Below are 19,704 nucleotides of genomic sequence, written 5' to 3' on the forward strand. Positions count from 1 at the left end.
TTATTTGCCTGAAGGTACAGATGAGTCGAATAGGTTCGATTACGCACCAGTAGGAAACACCAGTAGATGTATAACTACCACAGCAGTATTTCGCTCCGGCCGCCGTGCTTGCCTGCGAGGGAATGTTCCTCAAGTATGCACCCAACCCCACGACTATGGTGCTTGCCGTCGATGATGGCTGGCAAATAGACTTGGATGGAACTACCTGTAGCCACATGTGCCTCCCATTCAAGCTTCTGTCATGTTGTGTTGCATATGAACGTCATGTTCTGTATTTTGTCCGCAATGAACATGACATCCTTCCGTTTCAGAACCCTTACCATGGCTGCCTCATCAGATATGACTCCGCTAAATCAACACATCGAGCCGTTCGACCCCGACTCGAGCTCGTGGGCAGAGTGGGAGGAGCGCCTAGAGCTGTTCTTCGAGTACAGCGGCATCACTGACGAGAGGAAGAAAAAAGTCGCATTCCTGGCGGCATGTGGCAGAAAGGCATACGCTGTTCTTCGCAGTTTGATTGCACCTCGGAGGCCGATGGACGTACCTCTTGTAGAGTTGCTTCTGGTTATGAAAGGTCAGGAGGATTCTGACCTTTCAGTCACCATCAGCCGGCGCAAGTTCGGCTCGCGCGTCCGTCGCGCTGGCCAACAAGTCGCTGACTACGCTGCTGTTCTCCGCCAAAATGCCAACGACTGCTGTTTTGGAGATACCCTCGGGGACAGGCTGCTGGAACAGCTCATCTTCGGAATAGCAGATGATCAAATGCAAAGAAGACTGTTGTCTGAGAAGAATCTAAGTTTCAGCAGCGCCGTTGCCATTTGCCGCACTATGGAAGCGTCCAACTCAGATGATGAAGTGACGACCAGTGATCATACATCCGAGATCACAACTCGGCCAAACTCGGAGAGCACCAACTGGGTAAGCTTACCCTGTTGACACAGCGCGTGGTCGCACCATCAGTGCTGCCGTTGTCAGTGAATGAAAATGCAATTTTTCATTTCTTTATGTCCGAACCTTTTCAATGAACATAATTCTGGGATCAGAACCTATGCTCAGCAGCGCGTGGTAGCCATGATCTCTCCGTCCGATGCAGAAATTTGGGGTCAGTGACAGAATTTGGTGGCAAAGTTCAACGTGCCACAACACTGCGTACGTTCCGTCCTGAGGCCTCTTGTGCGGCTGCTTTCACAAGCCAAAGGCAATCCAAGTCAGTGACAAATAGCGAGCGTATAAAGCGACACGACCCCACCCCACCATGGGTCAGTGAGCCGAAGCACCGGCGCTCAAACCAACTGAGCAGTCGCCACGGACTACTACTGTTTGCTATACTGCTCCTCATATGCCGTACTTTTACAGCTGTAAGCTGAAGCCGAATCAGACCTTTGAACTCAGTTTAAGGGCTCTGCTGGCTGAGAACCAATAAATCTGCGTTTCGCAACATATGATTAGTTCTATGGGCTCGGCATTTGCTTGTAAAGTGCATTCCCAAAGCATGAAGAGGCTTTACGCTAAGCGTCCCCATTGCTGACAACGCCTTCGTTGGCATGCCAGGCAGCGATTGTTTTAGGTTGAGTCTTAAAAATTAAAATACAAAATAAATGAAACGCGCCTTCCAACGCCATTAGCGGCAATAACTGTTATGCTAATGGTGGCACAAGGGTCATTCAATACCAACGACGTGTCAGGTTAAGTTTCCAAAACCGCCTTGTATTTAAAGTACGATTATCCCCGATGCTGAGTATGGTGGGGAAATCTTGGCTGGTATTGACCTGAGCCGCTGAGAAGGCAGACATGGGTGCGTCATTATTGTTTCATGTATCCGTCCTAGGATTCTGGGCATGGATGGCCCACTTCACGCCAGTGAAAAATGTGTTCCGCTTCGCCATGGTAACTCATTTCCAACGCACCATTTTGCCCTTACCATGAACGTCTTATGACTGTCTGCTTAGAACTTTGTACCATCGCGAGGATTAGGAGTTCTCAGAAACAAGCTTTCAACTGGTGGATTACGTAGCAGGCTAACCCCAGGTAGGGCAAAAATAGGCGACGAGTTTTTTTCGGAACGTTGTGAAATGCGGGGTTCCATGGGTGGTACGTTCCTTTCGCACAGACTGAATCTACCTAAGACATTCAGCACTAACTCTTCGTGATCATCATTGCCGAGCATCGCCAAAATTTGACCTTCAAGGTTGTTGTTATTTCACGCTGGGAATAAGGTAATGTGGCCGTTCATTGCCCCGTTAACATGCACAGTGGTATGCTTTGAATGAAACTTTTCGAGGGTGTTCGGACCAAATCTTCAACAAGTCATAATGTTATTTTCATGCATGAGTCAAAGGGCTTGCTGTGATTTGTGGAGAAGTTGACGGTATATCCAAGTAGGAAAACCTTAAAACATCTTGTCAACACAAATTGGATGATAACCTCGGGCCACTCCTCTGCAAACGCAGCAAATGATATTTATCTACTGCATTGCAGACGTGCAATGAGGGCGAGATGGGGCTGGAGGGCCTGTCGGCCGAGCTGGACGCCTCGAGGAAGGCGTGTGCCAACTACAGTAGCGAGTTGCTCCGAGTGAAGGCTGCATATGAGGAGTCTCAGCGGCAGCTCGCCTCTATCCGCCGCGAGAACAACGTCCTGTCCGGCAAGAACGAGGTAGGCTCGCCGACACATAGATTGATGTTGTCTGGTGTTCAAAAGCTTCTGGATCTGGTGAAGGCTTCCGCTGCCCATTTTCTCCCGTGCCTCTGGCAAAGCAAATATTTCCTGCCACATACGACCGCCTGTCCTGATTTCGCTAACTGTAGCCTGCTGTAGCTGTGTGTCGGGATGGTATGATCAGCCATTACGAAATGCCGTTGGAGGAAATATGCTGGTCTGCCGTTATGCTGCCGTTCTCTGCTGTTACCTATGACTTTCGCAAGCTCAACTTTGGCCCTATTGACGACAACCATCTTTAGGTAGAACAGCAGGAAGCCACATTCCTGCAGCAATTAAAGCCAATGTCAAACGGATGGCACAGGCTGAGCCGCAACGAAATAATTTTATCTAGCTCATTTGCATTGGGCTTCTTTGCTTACCCTCTCAATCTTCGTATTTTAGTTTAAGGGTACTTCGCCTGCCTGCATCATGCCCGGTGTGTATCGTACGCTGTACAATCTAGCACGTGGAACCGAGCAGTCATTCTTGCCAATAACTGACCGGTGCCGAATATTGGGACCGAACGTGGCCTGACCTGAGCTGACGTATGGCCCATAGGACATCACGGACCAGATCGGGGAGGACGTCGGCAACCCAGGTCCCAACCGAACGCTCCAGCAGACCTTCTCGGCCATGGAATGGCTGCTGGAGGAGGCCAAGAACTGCGTCGAGGCCGAGCGCTTCAAGAGATTAGAGCAGGACATCAACGAGCTGGAGACCGCTCTCAACACGGCCAACGCGTCGATTGCCGGAGAACAGGAGGCGGTGCGGCGCTACCAGGCCGAGATCGGCGAAACAACGGCGCTCCTGAAGGAGGAGGTCCGGGTGAAGACCGAGCTCCAGGCGCAGTTGGACGCCTCAGAACGAGCCAGGGACGCTCTTGGCGTCCAGCTAGAGGAGAGCAGAGCTCTGCTGGAGCGGGCCGAAAGCAGCCGGCACCAGGTAGGCACGAGGTCACGGGTCAGAGTGAGGTCACAAGAGATCAGTGAATATTGGCCGATAGATCTGCGCGACGTCGCCGAAGATACACCTAGATTCTTTAAAACATCAGTTGTTAGCTGGCAGAACTAACTGTTCTGCAGGCAAGCAAGGAGTTCAATGAGGACGTGTTTTGGTACGCTGAGAGAATAGCTCTCTGCTGTGGAAGTCCAGTATAATATCATGAAGTTCAGAAAGGCTCATTGGTATAAGTGTGCTCGCAGGCATTTGTGTCATGGCTTTTCAGTTCAGTGACATGATCTGGGCCTAGTTTCATAAACCTTCGTAAAAAAATGACTGAACAAAAGTCGGCCAACTTTGGGCACGGAGCGCGAGGGCGGGTTCACATGGGTATGGCTTCTATGAGGCAAAATATTAACGAAAGCTACCGGGTGATTGTGCAGGACAAACTTCCCAGGAGTTAGAGGCATATCTGACATGTATCCTTCCCCTAAGAAAAATGAGGGCTATGGCTGCTTTCCAGAAACCAAATTGTCTCCCAAATCTTAAAATTTCTCTTCCTAGTGAACATGATTCTCAGAAGCGTGACCACCTAGACGCATGAATAGCTTTCGTGAAACATGTTAGTCTGTTCATTGAGGATGATGATGATGATGATGACGATGGGGTTTCAGGGCGCGCCGACTACTGAGGACATTTTGCGACCACAATCTGTTCACTGTTTGGCACGAATGAATCCACTAATTGCACAGGGACCCCAGTTCGACTATCGGGTTCGCGGCTGAAACAGGACGAAGGGCCCCGTTCAGTATTTGGGTCATTCCGTTTTCACTTATTGCCCCGTTTGATATGCGTTTGACGTATTGCTTTTCATTGCCAGACGCCCCGGCCAACGCAAGAGGTCCTCTGATATTCGCAATTCCGTTCCAGCTCCTGTTCTGTAAATGTGCCCATGGCTGCGTCGGGGCTGCTTGCCGACAAAGGATGCCCTGTTAGGCGCTGTCCGCCCTGACCGATACCACTGGCCCTTAATTCTTTCCGCATCCCCGATTAATGCAAGAGGCTTCCACTGACATTCGCGAGTACCAATATTGTTTGACTTCACTGCTGTTCACTGGCGAAGCTGGGTCTGGCCGGTGCTTAGGACACGCTAAATGAGACTTGTGACGTCACTGCCATTCCTGGGTGGAGGCGGACTTGGCTGTTAATAAAGACACCCTGAAAAATAAATGTGACGTCACTGCTGTGTTTAGAAAGCATGTACACTCGCTGCGAAGAAATGTTTTATTGATTTTCACGAACCAGTATTTTGTTACCTCCATTTTCCTCGTGGCATGCGCGTCTTTTTGAACTTGTGGTTTCAGAATGAAACATTCAGGTCAGATTGTTTTCTCGACTTTCATTTAAACTCATCCAATCGTGATATGTCCCCCGCCCCTTCCCAATCCCAGAGAATTAATAGCACCCATCCCATGTGGATCTGCACCAGGCCAGAAGTCGGGAAAAATGATCCCTATTACATATGATGATAAGCCATTGATGATGTCACTACTTCCCCATGTGGAGCTGGACTTGGCCGGCAATAAAGACAGGCTGACCATTATATGTGTGACGTCACTACTGTGTCCAGTTTAAGGTGGGTCTCGCCAGTAGTAAGAACAAGAACACCTTACCCGAGGAGTGTGAAGTCAGTGCTGTCACCAGATGGAGCCGATCCCCTTCAGTATAAGGACACGCTCTCAGAAATGTGTGACGTCACGGTTGCCCCCAGGCGGAGCTGGACCTGGCCAGTAGCAAGGGCAAGCTGTCTGCAATGCAGGCCACCAGCCACGCAGCCAGCATCGCCAGGCAAGAGCTTGAGAGCGAGGCGCAGTCACTCCGAGCTGAGCTCGAAAGAGCTCTGTGCCGGGCTGCTGAAAGCCGGTACGTGGTGGATCAAGCCAAAACCAATGCTGCATGGTTGGTTGCTATGCGGCGAAATGGTAGCCGTGATGACGCCCCAGTTGATGCGAGCGACCGTATCAACAGTTCTCGAGCACTTCCTGGAAGCAGTTTTATGCTTAGGGAAGACGCTACGGACGATAGATTGTGGGTTAACATGTGCGAGGGCCCACTCGCTTGACAGCTTCATGCCTGCATGGTGATTCATGCCTGTATTGTAATGTTCATTGCCTGGTCGTGCCGATTTGACTTTCTTGTTTTATTTCTGACGTTTGAGGCCATGAGACAAGTTAAAGTTTTAGGTGTTGCAGTTTTGCATCGTGGTGGTAACACACGAGAAGTTCAATACGCCGTACGGTCTGGGCTCGAACAGCTTTCCATGTCAGTGCACTTGAGGCGGTCTGGTTAGTGTAATGAGCGATCACCGCCAAAAAAAACTAGATCAAGCACATGAGCGCTGACAGGCTTCGAAACATTTTAAACATTGTCACTGAAATCGACCGCCGTGAAAGATCTGCGATGCGAAGCCAGCAGTCTATCAATTCCTGAGCAAATTATCGTACCAATTTCAACGGAATGTCGCGTGGTCTTGCACGCGCCCGTAGTGGCGAGTTTGCATCTGGCATCTGCGTAAGCGACATCTGAGCATTTATTCATGACGTCACATGCGCATGCGTGTCTCCGCCCAGCTTGGCGCTGCCAACGAAATTCAGGGGTGTGTTCGGACAGTCAGCCATCGGGCAATGGGCAGTCGCGCGGGTACGAGTGGATGTGGTATCACGGTAGGTTCCCATGGGCAATGGCTGTTTCGAGATCAGGATGACATCGGTCCGGTCAAAATAAGCCGTTTGTTGCGGAGGATGGTGCACGAGCAGAAGTTTAAAAGTGGGGCTCACTTGGGAATGCAGATGCTCGCGTGACTTCATTGTGAATGAGCGACGCGCAGGCTCAAGAAAGCGGTGGGCCATATGAAACAGGTCTGGAACAAAATGTGGATATCAGTGGCAGCCATTGCCATCATCATTTGGTGCTGGAAATGTAAACAAGAAGTGAAATAATGCAAGCATGAAGGATGAAGCCGTAAGAGCATGAGCATAATACTAAGGAAAAAGAAACTCTAAATTACCCCCGCCATCCCGGTACAGCTGGCGGAGCTACTTAAGTCGGCTGACCGGTCAGTCATCACACGCTTCTTCGGGGATGCCACACCCATATGTTTAGTGGGGAGGGTGACTGCCACCACTTCAATGTAGCTTAATGCTTACCAGTGAAGCAGGAATTTTGGGAACTGGTGGGCAACCAGCCAGTCGTCACCACGAATGTGATACGTGGCATGTAACAGCACTCGTAACTAAGCTGATCTGGAGCCGATCTGAAGTCATTGCGTATTGAATGACCTGAATGACTGCAAAGCGTAAGTGCTATGGCGTCCTTGCATGCAGCCCGAATCAACCAGACCAGCCACGTAATGTCATGACAATGGCGAGATAGCAATGTTCCTTTCGGCACGTTCACCAGACAAGACATTGCCCTCGACTTCAACCATCAAAGGGATTGTTTGCATCCTGACTCCAGCCATATGGTCTTCAACCAGCTTTGCCTCGTTAAATGCATTTGGGTTGCAGCATAAAGCGTGGGCAATGTACAGTGGAAAATTGCCGACGACATATTTGGCGTAAGAAGTGATATTTGTTTACCTCCAAAGGTGCATTCGAGTATCAAAAGTCTAAATATGCGTTTTGCTCTATGTTTAACAGCTGCACGTACTGTGTTTTAAATTTTAAGCGAACGTGATGTAAGGTGCAAAGAATAAACAATACGATAAATTCTCGCTCGTTGCTGCGATACATGATGCATCACTTTGATGCACACAACCTCTGGATATTTACTTTTACTATCAATGAAACTGGCCCCGTTTTAGGCAACTGCTAGTATAACATGAATGCATCAAGCTTAAGCATTTTGGTGACGGGGCATGTGCGCTATGATGGTGTGCTGTTGTGAATCATGATTGGTCACTCTCCATCTGAACATCGTCGTAGCGCTTCGTCTCACCACCCGACATCATTACGTCACATGGTATGTTGTGACGTCACTCCAGGCTGGCTGACGAGCAGCGCGTGGAACGGAAACGGTCTATGGCGCTAAAAAAGCGGTGCAAGTTCCTCGAGGCGCAGTTCAAGATACAGGTGGGTGTCCCCGACAGCCTCTGTCGTAAAGTGACTCGGATCAAACTGTCACCAGGTCAGCATTCCGGTGAAGTCAGTAAGGTACAAAAAATCTTTGGGTCGGTTATCAATAAGCAACGGCTATGGTGATGAACGGTTATCAATAAGCAAGTAAATGGTTGTGATGGTTATCATAGTTATGGTTATGGTCATGGTTACCAATAAGCAGGTAAACTCCTGCACAGGCGGTGTGACCTTGAATGAAGTGTGGCTGTCGTATGCACGGGCAAACTGTTGAACTGACCGCAAATCATGACACATGAAGTGGAAGCATCAAATCACCTGCCGGTGATGTTGAAAACTACTTGAATACTGTGACAGGTTTGCATCATTGCATGGGAGAAATGGGACGTCCCAAGAACGTGACACAAATTGTGCAGAGACTGACTTCTAGCACGTGAGGAGTCAGGAAGAAGACAAAAGTATCCAAGTAGGAGGCGGCGAAATCGCTTTGTAGCCGACATTTTGCTACCATTACAATGACAGTGTATGACGTTACGCACACCTGGACTTCATGATAGGTGGACTCAGAATTGATTGCCGCGTCGGCCATCTTTCCGTTGAGTTGAGGGAAATCGTTTTACCTTTGTAATTTCACTGAAACTCGGACTGGATTTGAGTCAACGAACCGCAGTTTCAGGTCTAAGTCAAGTCAACAAATTGGTTGTTCAGTTTGCATGATAATGTTGGCACAGAGATGTCTGAATGGCAAGGGAGCTGAAAGAGAATGTTCGACAGTTGAAGATGTTAAAGCAAGCGTCACATATGATGAGGTATACTCACTTATAACTATTGGTGTACTTTTGAGAGAAAAAGGCTGCTGTAGACAACACGAGTTTCATTTTCAGTAAATATGTTCGATGGTGTGTCATTGTTCGATTGTGCCATGTGGCGTTTGCATGACGTTGAGATATTGCCAAACTAGCCGTGCGAAAATTTCACTTATTTGTAGTACTTCATCGTCGAGGGATAGCAGCACGGGCTGGAAGTGTTTGCGGAGCCAAATATTGTCACATGTTCATATCTCGGCCCTCTGTCCTGATGTTCTTGTTTGTTTATTCGCGGATTCAAAATGCTTGCTTGTATTCACTCACTCAGTTATGACATTATTCGTTTACTTGTATCTACACACTCGATTGTATCGCTATTCTTAAGATATTCGATTACAAGTCGTATATTCTGTGCTAACTACCAAGTGAAAAAGTTGTGTCGGACTTCTTATATTATGCAGCACAAAACGCGTTTCGTCGCTAAAGCTTACCACTGCGTACTCAGCATTGTTGACGAGCCCTTTGATTTTTGAGTCATTTGGAACTCGCACTCACGAACGCCAGATGTGAACGGCTGGATGAGAATATTCTTCCTGGCCTTGAACGCCGCCTGGCATGTGAGGTGCCAGGATTTGAATGACGTTCCCACGGCGTCATGCATGCCTGAATGACCTTGAAATAGTCTACACATTTTCGCGGGCGTGGAGCTCTGAAATGAAAGGGTTTTAGGTCTTAACGAGGTCAGGGTTATGAACTTCACCAAGTGATCTGCAATTTAGCTATGTCAGCTCAAACCCCCACGCAAATGTGGAACACTCCCCTTAAATTCGCACCAAATGAGCCGCAAGTATAGATAGCCGTGTTTTTGTTGAAACACGTGCCCTGTTTACCATGTTATGAAGGCCATTTTTTCAAGAGCTGGTTATTCCCTATACGTTACATCGGAATCCAGTCATCGGAATCAATTCCATTTTTGATCCATACCTGGTTGAGTCGAATCCTATTCGCCTCAAACTTGCACTGCGCTGCCCAAAGTCAGAGCGAGAACCAACACCATGCGTTGTGGGTGTCGTGGGCCACAGTCGGCATCGATCCTGCTGAAAATGTGTCAAGCACAATGCTGATGTAAGAAAACTGCCATCGTCGTATAGGTGTTGCATCAACTGGACCGTGCTGATGATTCGAATTACTGATTTGGTGTGGGCTTCTCAAGTTGACTGCATGAAACGTTTCCAGGCAACGCCATGTACCAACTTTGAACAGCTGCCGACGAAGACGCAAGACCTCATCCTACAATACCTCAGGCCCTCACAGTTGTTGGCGATCCGCGGAGGTAGGTAACACATGCGATGGGTTATTGTGTGGCGTTGACACCTGAACTTCCACTGCAAGGATTCTAGTCAGTTGTGTTTGCGTGTTGTTAGGATGGCTTGGTTAAGAATAATTCAGCCATGATTTCTGTATGCAATTTGCTTGAATACGCTTGAGCACACAATGTTCAGCCCTGGTGTCAGGTTGTCAAAGAATGTGATGCAATTACTATCACCTTAAAGTGCTTTCACATGCTCATGATATGTGATCATTTACTTAGAAATGTATGCTCGTGCCTTTCAAGCGTCTGGCTGCCAGATGCTGTCAGGTATTGCTGTCGTCACAAAACCATTCCATGACGCCATCAAACAATGACGTAACGGGGCGCATTTTTACCAACTTTGAAATTTTGCTACGCAGGGTGGGTTTTGAAGCTTGAACGCTCACCAATAGTTACATGTAAGCTTTTCCCGTCATATTTGATGCTTATCTCAATATCTTAAATGTGGAACATTCCATTCAAGCAATGCATAAAACACCGCCGGGACACATGCCAAAGTAAACCTGGAAGGATCATTACTGAGATCACGCAACATCATCATGTCCAGTACGCACAGACATAAACATTTGACCGCTGGACAATCGAAAACTGACCTTTTCACGCGATCATTTCGATCTGTCAGGCAATGGACCCTCAGCCTCTCCATTGGCTCCGAGTCAGGCGCATATTGCATTGTTAGCGACATCTGGTCGTCGTTATGGCCACCAGTGGTGATAGCAGTATGCGATAGATGTCGACGTTAATAAGTGTTTCGAAGCGGCGGGTCCGCCCACTGGTGCAAGCAGAGACGGATCCAGGATTTCGTCAAGGGAGAGAGGGCACTCAACATCGGGGCCCCCCGGAGTTTGGGGTCCCCCTCCAAAAAATCAATGCATTTCGGTCGTTACGTTTTAAGGCAGGTGCTACGTCGTTTGTAAGATATACGTATATATGTATCTATGTATGGGGGGGGGGCACGTTAAGGGGGGCACGCAACATCGTGACACCCTAGAGTTTGGGGTCCCCCTCATAAAAAAAAAATTGCCTTCCGGTTGCTACCTTTCAAGGCTAGTGCTACGTCGTATATATTATGTATTTACTTTTTCATTTATCTAGTAAATACGGAAACCCATCTTACTCTGCACAACCTTATAAAGCTAGGCATGCTCGCATTCAAACACATAGAGCTCGCTCATATTCTACAGGTCATTTTAAATGCTGTAATTTTGAGGCTCAGTGTTTCGGAGCAACGGGAAAACAAACTTGTGTTGGCTGCTAACAGCCATTTAAACCAAGCATGGACTTAATTGCTGGCTTATGCATTTACGACTAGCCGGCTGTGCGATCTTATGAGCTGATGGCTGATGACTAATGCAGAATATTTCCTTTGTTATTAAGTAGCACAACATATCCTTGCGTTCAAAATATTTTAAGAACGTGATGCACTAGTATAATGAGTGTCACGCACTCAATAGCCAATTTAAATGACACATACGACGTCTGCGCATGTCTACGTGCGGCAATAGCGCGTAAAAATTCATCGGCGCATATTCGACTGCTGCTCTCAGACGAAGGCACCAAGGCCAATAGGGACGGAACATGAGCGATCATGGGTGCCGCAGAAGGCCAACGAAGTGGCTCCCGTCAAAGGGTGTAGGGTTTTCAGAGCAAGCAAAAAGAACCCAACACCAACGTGGTGGGCCTCTAAATGATTAGTAGTGCTTCGGCAGACTGATATATAAGGCCCCGGCCATAGCACAGGACCCTCTCAGCAAATGGGAAATATCCAAGACCATAAATTAATACCCCGGTGCGATCAAGCGTGCACGGGCAGGTTAACAGCACGAGCCTCGATAGGAATGAAGAGTCTTTTGCAAATGAGAGCAAAGGGAGAGAGCTCTTGATCAAAGTAGAGGGCCCCTGAGCATCGAGTGTCTCCGTGCCTTACCTTATAAGAGCCCTAGCAACAGCACAAGGTCCTCCAAGCAAGTAGAAAGAATCCGAGACTTATATGACGGCCCCCTGAGAGTGTGCCCTGGCATATGGGGCCCCGGAAAAAGTGTATGGGGCCTTTCGGGTGAATGGGGATAACCTGATCGGTTGACAGTGCTCAGGCTCAGGCTCAGGATCAGATAGCGTCCCAACAGCACATTGGGCCCTATGAGAAAATGCAAAAAGATCAAGGGCAGCGTGGAAAGCTCCTTTGCGATCAGATTGGCCAGGCAAGGGGACGTATAGGGCCAGGCAACCAACAGCGTGATGCCTCTAGATAGCGCAATGAGGTCCTAAATTTATCCCAAGCAACACTTCCTCAATCAGCGAAGAATAAACTTTGCTTGCTTATGAACTCTTTAGTCTTGCTAACCATGGCTCTTGGTCGCCCGTAGCCCCAAAGGCATCCAATTTTGTTGTGTTTTTGTGGAAGAAAACTGCGTCCGTCCGGCCGGTTATGGGCCCCTTTGGAGCCTTTAGGTCACCTTCGGCATGGTCCATGGGGCATGGTCCCGTGCCTCCCCCCCCCCCCCGACCTTCTGCATCAGCCCCCGGCCCGAGCAGCTGACTGGTTGTGGCCCGCCAAGAACATGGGGCCATCCATTTAAATAAGAAATACTCACGACGCAAAAAGGACGGCTCTGAACGGTCGAGCGCGCCCACGCAGGTTAACATATCGGGCCCCCGTCATCGATATATAAGATTCAAGATATAATACAGAGGATCCCCGAACGATCCAGTGCGTCAGAGCAGGTAGCATACAAGGCTCCCGTCAAGAGCGTAGGACCCTCCGTTCAAATAGGAAGTACCCAAGACCCAATGAAGAGGGCCGCCGAATGATCGAGTGTGCCCGAGCAGGCTAACAAATAGGGCTCGCAACAAGAGCGTAGTGTCCTCCATTCGAATGGAAAGCACCGAAGACCCTATGTAAATGGCCCCAGAATGATGGCATATGCCCGCGCAGCTTATCAGAAGGGGCCCGACAAGAGCGTAGGGCCCTCCATTGAAATAAGAAGTATCCAAAACCCAGTGCGGCGGGCCCCCGAAAGATAGAGTATACCCGAGCAGATTATCAGGTGGGCCAAACAGGAGTGTAGGGCCCTAAATTAGAATACCAGGACCCAATATATAACGCCCCCAAACAATCCAGTGTGGTCGAAGCGGTGGACAGGTAGGGTCCCAACAAGTGCGTAGGGCCCTCCATTGAGATGGGAATTACCCAAGACACGATGTGGAGCGCCCCCAGATATTCGAGTGGGCCCGAGCAGGTTAACAGATGGGGCCTCGACAAGAGCGTAGGGCCCTCCATTGAAAAGGAAGTACACAAGACCCGATGTAGAGGGCTCCTGAATGATCGAGTGTGTCAGAACAGGTTAACAGATAAGATTCCCACAAAGAGCGTACGGCCCTCCATTCAAATAGTAAGTATTCAGGATCTAATGCAGAGGATCCCCGAACGATCCAGTGCGTCAGAGCAGGTTAACATCAAATATTAAATACTCACAACACGATATAGAGGGCCCCGAATAATCGACTGCACCGGGGTAGGTTGACAGATGGGGCCCTGAAAAGGGCAGAAGGCCCTCCGTTCAAAAGGAAGTATCCAAAACCAGATGTAGAGGTCCCCCATTATCGAATGGGCCCGATGATTTTATAAGAAGGGGTTCCGACGGGAGCGTAAGGTCCTCCATTCGAATAAGAAGTACCCAAAACCCGGTGCGGACGGCTCCCCAAAGATGGAGTCTAGCCGAACAGGTTATCAGATGACCCGATAGGAGAAGAGGGCCCTAAATTCAAACACCAAGAAACAATGTGCGGGGCCCCCCGGGCAATCCAACATGGCCGAGGTGGCAAACAGAAGGGGCGCCCGACAAGTGCGTAGGGCCGCATTCAAGTAACACGTGCCCAAGCCCCAACGTAGAGGGCCCCGAACTATCGAATGTGCCCGAGCAGGCTATCAAACAGACCCCACAAGAGCGTAACCCCTCCCCCCTCCCATTCAGAAAAGAAGTGCCCAGGAGCCTTTCTGGCGGAAGGAAAGAATCCGTGCAAGGGCCAATGATTGACAAGAGTGCCCAGGCACGCTAAGAGGAAGGGTTCCAACAACAGCGCAGGGCCTTCCGAGCAAATGCAAAGAGATAAAGGAAAACGTGGAACGCTCCTTAACGATCGGGATGATCCTGTATGTGGGCGTTTAAGCCCCGCAAACAGTATGGGGCCTCTAGACAGTGTAATAAGGCTTGAAATTTCCAGTTAACAACTTTTCCAATCATTGAATGATTTTTTCAACTTCTAATAGCCCCTGCACTTTTGCTCACAATTGTTCTTGGTCGCCTCAAAGTCCAGAGATGCCCAGTTTTGTTGCGCTTTGTATTTCAAAAACTGCACCTGTTCGGCCGGCCATGGGGCCCCTTCGGAGCCCAAGGGAGAGGGGGGGGGGGCGTGGCCCCGTGCCCCCCTCTGGATCGGCCCCCGGGTGCTAGGTCCGTATAGCTGAGTGCTGTCTCTCTCCCACCCCTGCCCACCTGTCAGGGGTTACACCCATGGTTGCCATGATGGTCTCGCACGCACATTGCAGACTCTTCCACTCGAGCTAAGTTCTGATCAAATGACCTATGCCACTGACAGCCTCACTTATCTTGATCTCCCAGGGGCGTCAAACTTTCTAAGTGACTAGGGGAGGGGGCTGATGGCCCAATAACCTAATTCCTACCTGAAGTTTTGTTTCTCAGCTGACTGATCCCGCCTTATTTTGATAAATGCCTAATTTATTGCTGTGGCCAACTGCGCTCCTCCCCCTCCCCTTTGGCGAAAGGTCAACATTAGCTCTCCTGGCAGCACACCAAACACGGACCATTAAAAATGATGAATTGATGTACCTGTCTCAATGTGATGCAATAATTGCGACGGCTCGCTAATGTCACGGTTGCATACTCCTACAAAACAAAGAGAATAGGGACATCTCGGACCATTATGATCAAAACTGCAAGGCATTTTAAGTTGTCGTGCCTGACCAGTCGCATATCACTCCCATGAAATCGACGCTCTACCAAGAGCTGGCAGAACGTTGGCCACAAGCCTCATGGATTACGATTATTGCGATGAGCCTTGTGAGCTTCGAAAGATCAAGGGTCATGCTGGAAGCGTTTCTCTTCACGCCGCGATGAACAGTTTGCGTGAGAAACTATGGCTTAGCTGGTTTTGGCATTGTAGATCCTCCTGGCTCTTCCTTACGTACGATGTCTGCCTATGTTATCGGTCATGGCGGTTTGTAGACTGGTTAGCCGGCTATCCACTACTTCGTCAACTGTAAGACAAATGACTTGATGTAGTGCCATGGATGTGATGTTGATTCTCTTTGCTGTAGTCGTGTGTTGGTACTTTACTGAAACATCAGGCAACATGAATTTGTAAGAACAATTAGCATACACAGATAACAGCATCGAGTCCCGAGAAGCTTACCTTGGTAATTCGAGAGTCCTGAGCGGGCGATTCATGAGAGGCGGGGAACAGGAGTGTACGTCACTAGCACCCAATCCCACCCAACCGGCCACAACCTCTCCAACCTCTCCCTTTATATCCAAGATGACCACCACTGCCAGTGCTGTTTATGTCAAAGCACATGGGCCGTAGATATGTTCACCGGACCTTCTAACCTAGTCATGAGCACACGACAGTCGTGGCTCTCACGGCGACCAGGAGCGCAGCCAGAATCTTCGTAAGGGGAGAGAGTGCAGGGCCGACATAGGGTCCCTGGTTATAAAATGTCCTCCCCCTAAAGAGCATAACTGATTTTTGCCTTCACCCATATGTAAAAAAACACGTAAGCCACCGCAAGGTGTCTTTCTCGTTGCATTTCGAAGTGAGTAAACTGAAAACAGGATTTAATGACTACATGGAATAAACCACCGGCACTTTTCAGTTTACAATGGTTCAGTGGACTCTTTCTGAACCAAGAGCAGCGAGTGGCGTCTAACGCTCAGGTCCTTTGTCGGTATTTTTCTGGATTCTACAGACATACAGAGGGCCCGTAAACGTCGTACCGAAGTCAAACATTTCCATTGGTATGGTCTACCGTCATTTAGAATCGGGTTGTCCTACATTATGCAGCATATTTTTGAGTATGCGCGCTCGCATGTCAAACACCCAGACGCCCGGCGTTCCAGTCTCCTTAGGCCTCACTGCGTTTTGTCCCGTGACTAATGCCAGGCGACGGACAACGTGCGGACGGAAGATCACGTTGGTCCGAGAGTATCAACGCGGTAGGCCCTGTGACATTCGAGGTCCCGTCCCTGTCCATGTTCAGTAAGCGTTCCCCTGGCTGACTCGAGGCCCCTTGCCGGCACCGAAGGCACTGTGGGCCCCTGACTGACACAGGGCCCCCTAATATTTCATTGGCTCCTACCAGCGCCACTCTCGGGCCCGGGCCTCTTTCTTGCTTGAGAAATATGTTCCCAAGGCCCAGACTGACACGTATCCAACCGTTGTGTGCTGGCGGTGCATGGCTATAATAGGCGCCCGCATTGCCACAAGGGGTCTACAATCGGCGCAAGAGGCCCACTGACTGACATTTGAGGGCCCTGTCCTTGGAGCCGGGGTTCTTAATGTCACCTGCAGCAAGCACTCGTGCACTCCGAGCCCTCCATTCGCGCCCCTACACCCTGTGGGCTGTGTGGTCTCCTTGAACACTGCCCGCGGCCGAATAGAGGCACTTGCCGACAAAAGCCGCAGCACTTTTAGGCCCTGTAGGCCCCGAACCAACCGTGAAAGGCCTTCATTGACTTAGGGACCCCGACCCATGCAAATCGCGGGCCGCGGACTTCTTCCTGCAAGGGAAATGGGCCCGCACGTCCCGATCAGCACGGAGCCGACTGTTCAGTGTTGCCAGACAATTGTTCCTCCCCCTCCCGCACATTCCCTCCCCCTCCCCCCTCTTAACCCCTCGAGACCAAGCCCTGAAGACCACCCAAAATAATGTTAGTGTGAGCCGTGTTTGATATTTTGCCACCACACGCCTCCCTCTCGAAGAAGACCAAGCTTACAGCAAGCGCGAGCGTTGAGCGCGTGGCGTATTGTTGAAAACTGTGCTGGCAAATGTCAGAGAAATAAGAGGCAGTTTGAGAAAGGCGAGGTAGGAGAGAAGCAGGGCGTTCAGCTTGTACTCGCGATCTGTTGTAAATGTCATCTTTAAACGGGACTGCATTTTGTATAAGTCGTGATAAATAGTGCAAAAGTTTTACTTAGAATGCAGACGCAAGTTTTGGTAATTTTTTACTTTGGTACCTGTATGGCCGACGGAGGGAAGAGCTACGCTAGCTGCAGGGTTTCGAGTATTGTCGTGCGGGGGAAAAGCTGTGAGGCATCGGCTGACATTGTGACGTCACTGAAAATGGTTTTGCATCGATAGGGATGGGGGTTCTTTCGGGCCGACTGAAGGCCATAAGGCTTTTGATTGTGATATGATGTCACTGGTATTCGGCTGGGTATGTGATGTCACTGATCGTGAGTTTGTAAGGCTCTTTTGGGTCCACTGAATGCCGTAATGCATCAGCTGGCCATGTGTCGTCACTGGTATTCGATTAAACATCAGGCGCGACCGGCCTCGTTCCATCTTTACTTTTCGTACCTGTCTGCTGCAAGCATTTGCGTGCCGCATAAAGGTTTGACCGAATCACCTCAATGTGTGACGTCCCTAATCATCACTTCATACAGGTGCACTTCGGCCCCACGACCACGGTGTGTCATGGTCTGCGAAGTATCACCGGATAGCGTGACGTCACTGGTATTCGAATAAATACTGGGCGCAACAGGCCGTGCTTTATTCTTACCTTTGTATCTGTCTACTGCAAGCATTGGCGTGCTGGATGAAAGCTGCCGAACCACCTGAGTGTGTGACGTCACTGGTCATGAGTTTATACGGATTCACTTGGGCCGCCCAAGGCCACAAAGGCCCGTGAAGCATCACAGGATATGTCGTCACTGTTATTCGACTTAACATCAGGTCCAACATGCCACGTACTTTCTTTACCTTTCGTACCTGTCTATTAAAGATATTGACGTGCTGAATGAAGGCTCCGTCGAATCTCCTGAGTGTGTGACGTCACTGGTCACGAGTTTTTATGGGCTCTTTTGAACCCATTTTAGGTTATAATGCATCAGCTGACGACATGGCGTTACTGGTGCTCGACTAAACATCAGGCGCAACAGGTCATGCTCCACATTTGCCTTTCGTACCTGGCTGCTGCAAATATTCGCGTGCTATATGAAGGCTCCGCCGAATCACCTGAGTATGTGACGTCACTTATCATCAGTTGGTAGGAGGTCACTTGGCCACCTATGGCTACGAAATTCCGCATCAGAGGTGGGAGATGCACCATAGTTAAGCACACTAATTTTATTGTGCGCACCATTAAGTAGCAACTTCAAACGCAACGGGCTGTTTCAACGGCTAAAATTTTGAACAAATGTAAACACAAAACAAAGGTGATCCCAGCCCACAAACCGACGTACATGCAAAGCTATTCCGCCCGACATCACAGGATGCGCCACTGAGCAGCTACGGTCCGGAATGCCCTAATGGCTAAATAGTAATCAAGGGCGCCGCCTAGCGGTCATAAGTCTGGGCCACAGCCCGAATATCGGTGACGTCATATGGTCAGGTGATGCTTGATGTCCTTCAGTCAGCCCGAGTAAGCCCGCGTAAACTCATGACCAGTTACACCACATGCTCAGGCGATTCGGCAGAGCCTTTATGTAGCGCGCGAATACTTGCAGTCTAGAGGTGCGGAAGGCAAAGATGGAACATGGCCTGTTGCGCCTGAGATTAAGTCAAATACCAGTGACGTCATATCGTCAACTGATGTCTTGTACCCTATAGGTACAAAAAAGCAGCCCATAAAGAACTCATGACCAGTGACATTACACACTCAGGAGATTTCACAGAGCTCTCCTTAAGCATGTCAATGCTTACAATAGACAGGTACGAAAGGTAAATACGAACATGGCCCGTCGCGCCTGGTGTTAAGTTGAATACCAGTGACGTCACATCGCCAGATGATGCTTGATGTCCTTCAGTCAGCCCGAGTAAACCCGCGTAAACTCATAACCAGTCACACCACACGCTCAGGTGATTGGGCAGAGCCTTTATGTGGCGCGCGAATACTTGCAGTAGATAAGTGCGGAAGGTAAAGATGAAACTTGACATATTGTATCTGATGCTTAATTGAATACCAGTGACGTCATATCGTTACCTGATGCCTAATGGCCTTAAGTCGGCCCAAAAAGGCCCGGGAAAACTCATGACCAATGGCGTCACACACTTAGTGGATTACCAGTGACGACATATCGTTAGATGATGCCTTATGGCTTTCACTCGGCCAACAATAGCCTGTAAAAACTCATGACGACGCACTCAGGTGATTCGACAGAGCCATCATTAGGCTCGCCAATACTTTAACAGGTGCGAAAGGCAAAGATGGAACATGACATGTTGTGCCTGATGTTAAGTCGAACACCAGTGACATCATATCGTCAGCTGAAGCATTATACCATATAGGGGGTTGAAAAGAGCCCGTAAGAACTCTTAACCAATGACGTGATATAACACGCTAATGCTTGCAGTAGACAGGTACGAAAGGTAAAGATGGAACATGGCCTGTTGCGCTTGATGTTGAGTCGAATACCAGTGACGTCATATCATCCCGCGTTGCTTCACAGGATATGATGCTTTGTTGCATTGGGCTGCCCAAGTGAGCCTGTATAAACTCATGACCAGTGACGTCAC

The 19,704-nt window shown here is 49.3% G+C and overlaps 1 protein-coding gene across 2 annotated transcripts in view; it reads left to right on the forward strand.

Annotated features, from left to right (window-relative positions):
* The first annotated feature begins 546 nt into the window (after window positions 1–546).
* The window catches only part of LOC119090399 (plectin), a 79,056-nt gene continuing 59,898 nt past the window's right edge, over window positions 547–19,704 (forward strand). For both annotated transcript variants that reach the window (XR_005093221.1, XM_037213196.1), the window contains exons 1-6: window positions 547–918; window positions 2,479–2,655; window positions 3,259–3,642; window positions 5,411–5,562; window positions 7,682–7,769; window positions 9,815–9,911. Coding sequence is in view for 1 of the 2 variants with exons in the window: in XM_037213196.1 (XP_037069091.1) it covers window positions 568–918; window positions 2,479–2,655; window positions 3,259–3,642; window positions 5,411–5,562; window positions 7,682–7,769; window positions 9,815–9,911 (1,249 nt within the window). In the remaining variant the exon portion in view is untranslated. The remainder of the gene's footprint in view (window positions 919–2,478; window positions 2,656–3,258; window positions 3,643–5,410; window positions 5,563–7,681; window positions 7,770–9,814; window positions 9,912–19,704) is intronic.

Source organism: Pollicipes pollicipes, unplaced genomic scaffold (genome assembly GCF_011947565.3).
Source record: "Pollicipes pollicipes isolate AB1234 unplaced genomic scaffold, Ppol_2.1 Scaffold_1600;HRSCAF=1878_pilon_pilon_pilon, whole genome shotgun sequence".
In the NCBI taxonomy this organism is placed as follows: Eukaryota; Metazoa; Arthropoda; class Thecostraca; order Pollicipedomorpha; family Pollicipedidae; genus Pollicipes; species Pollicipes pollicipes.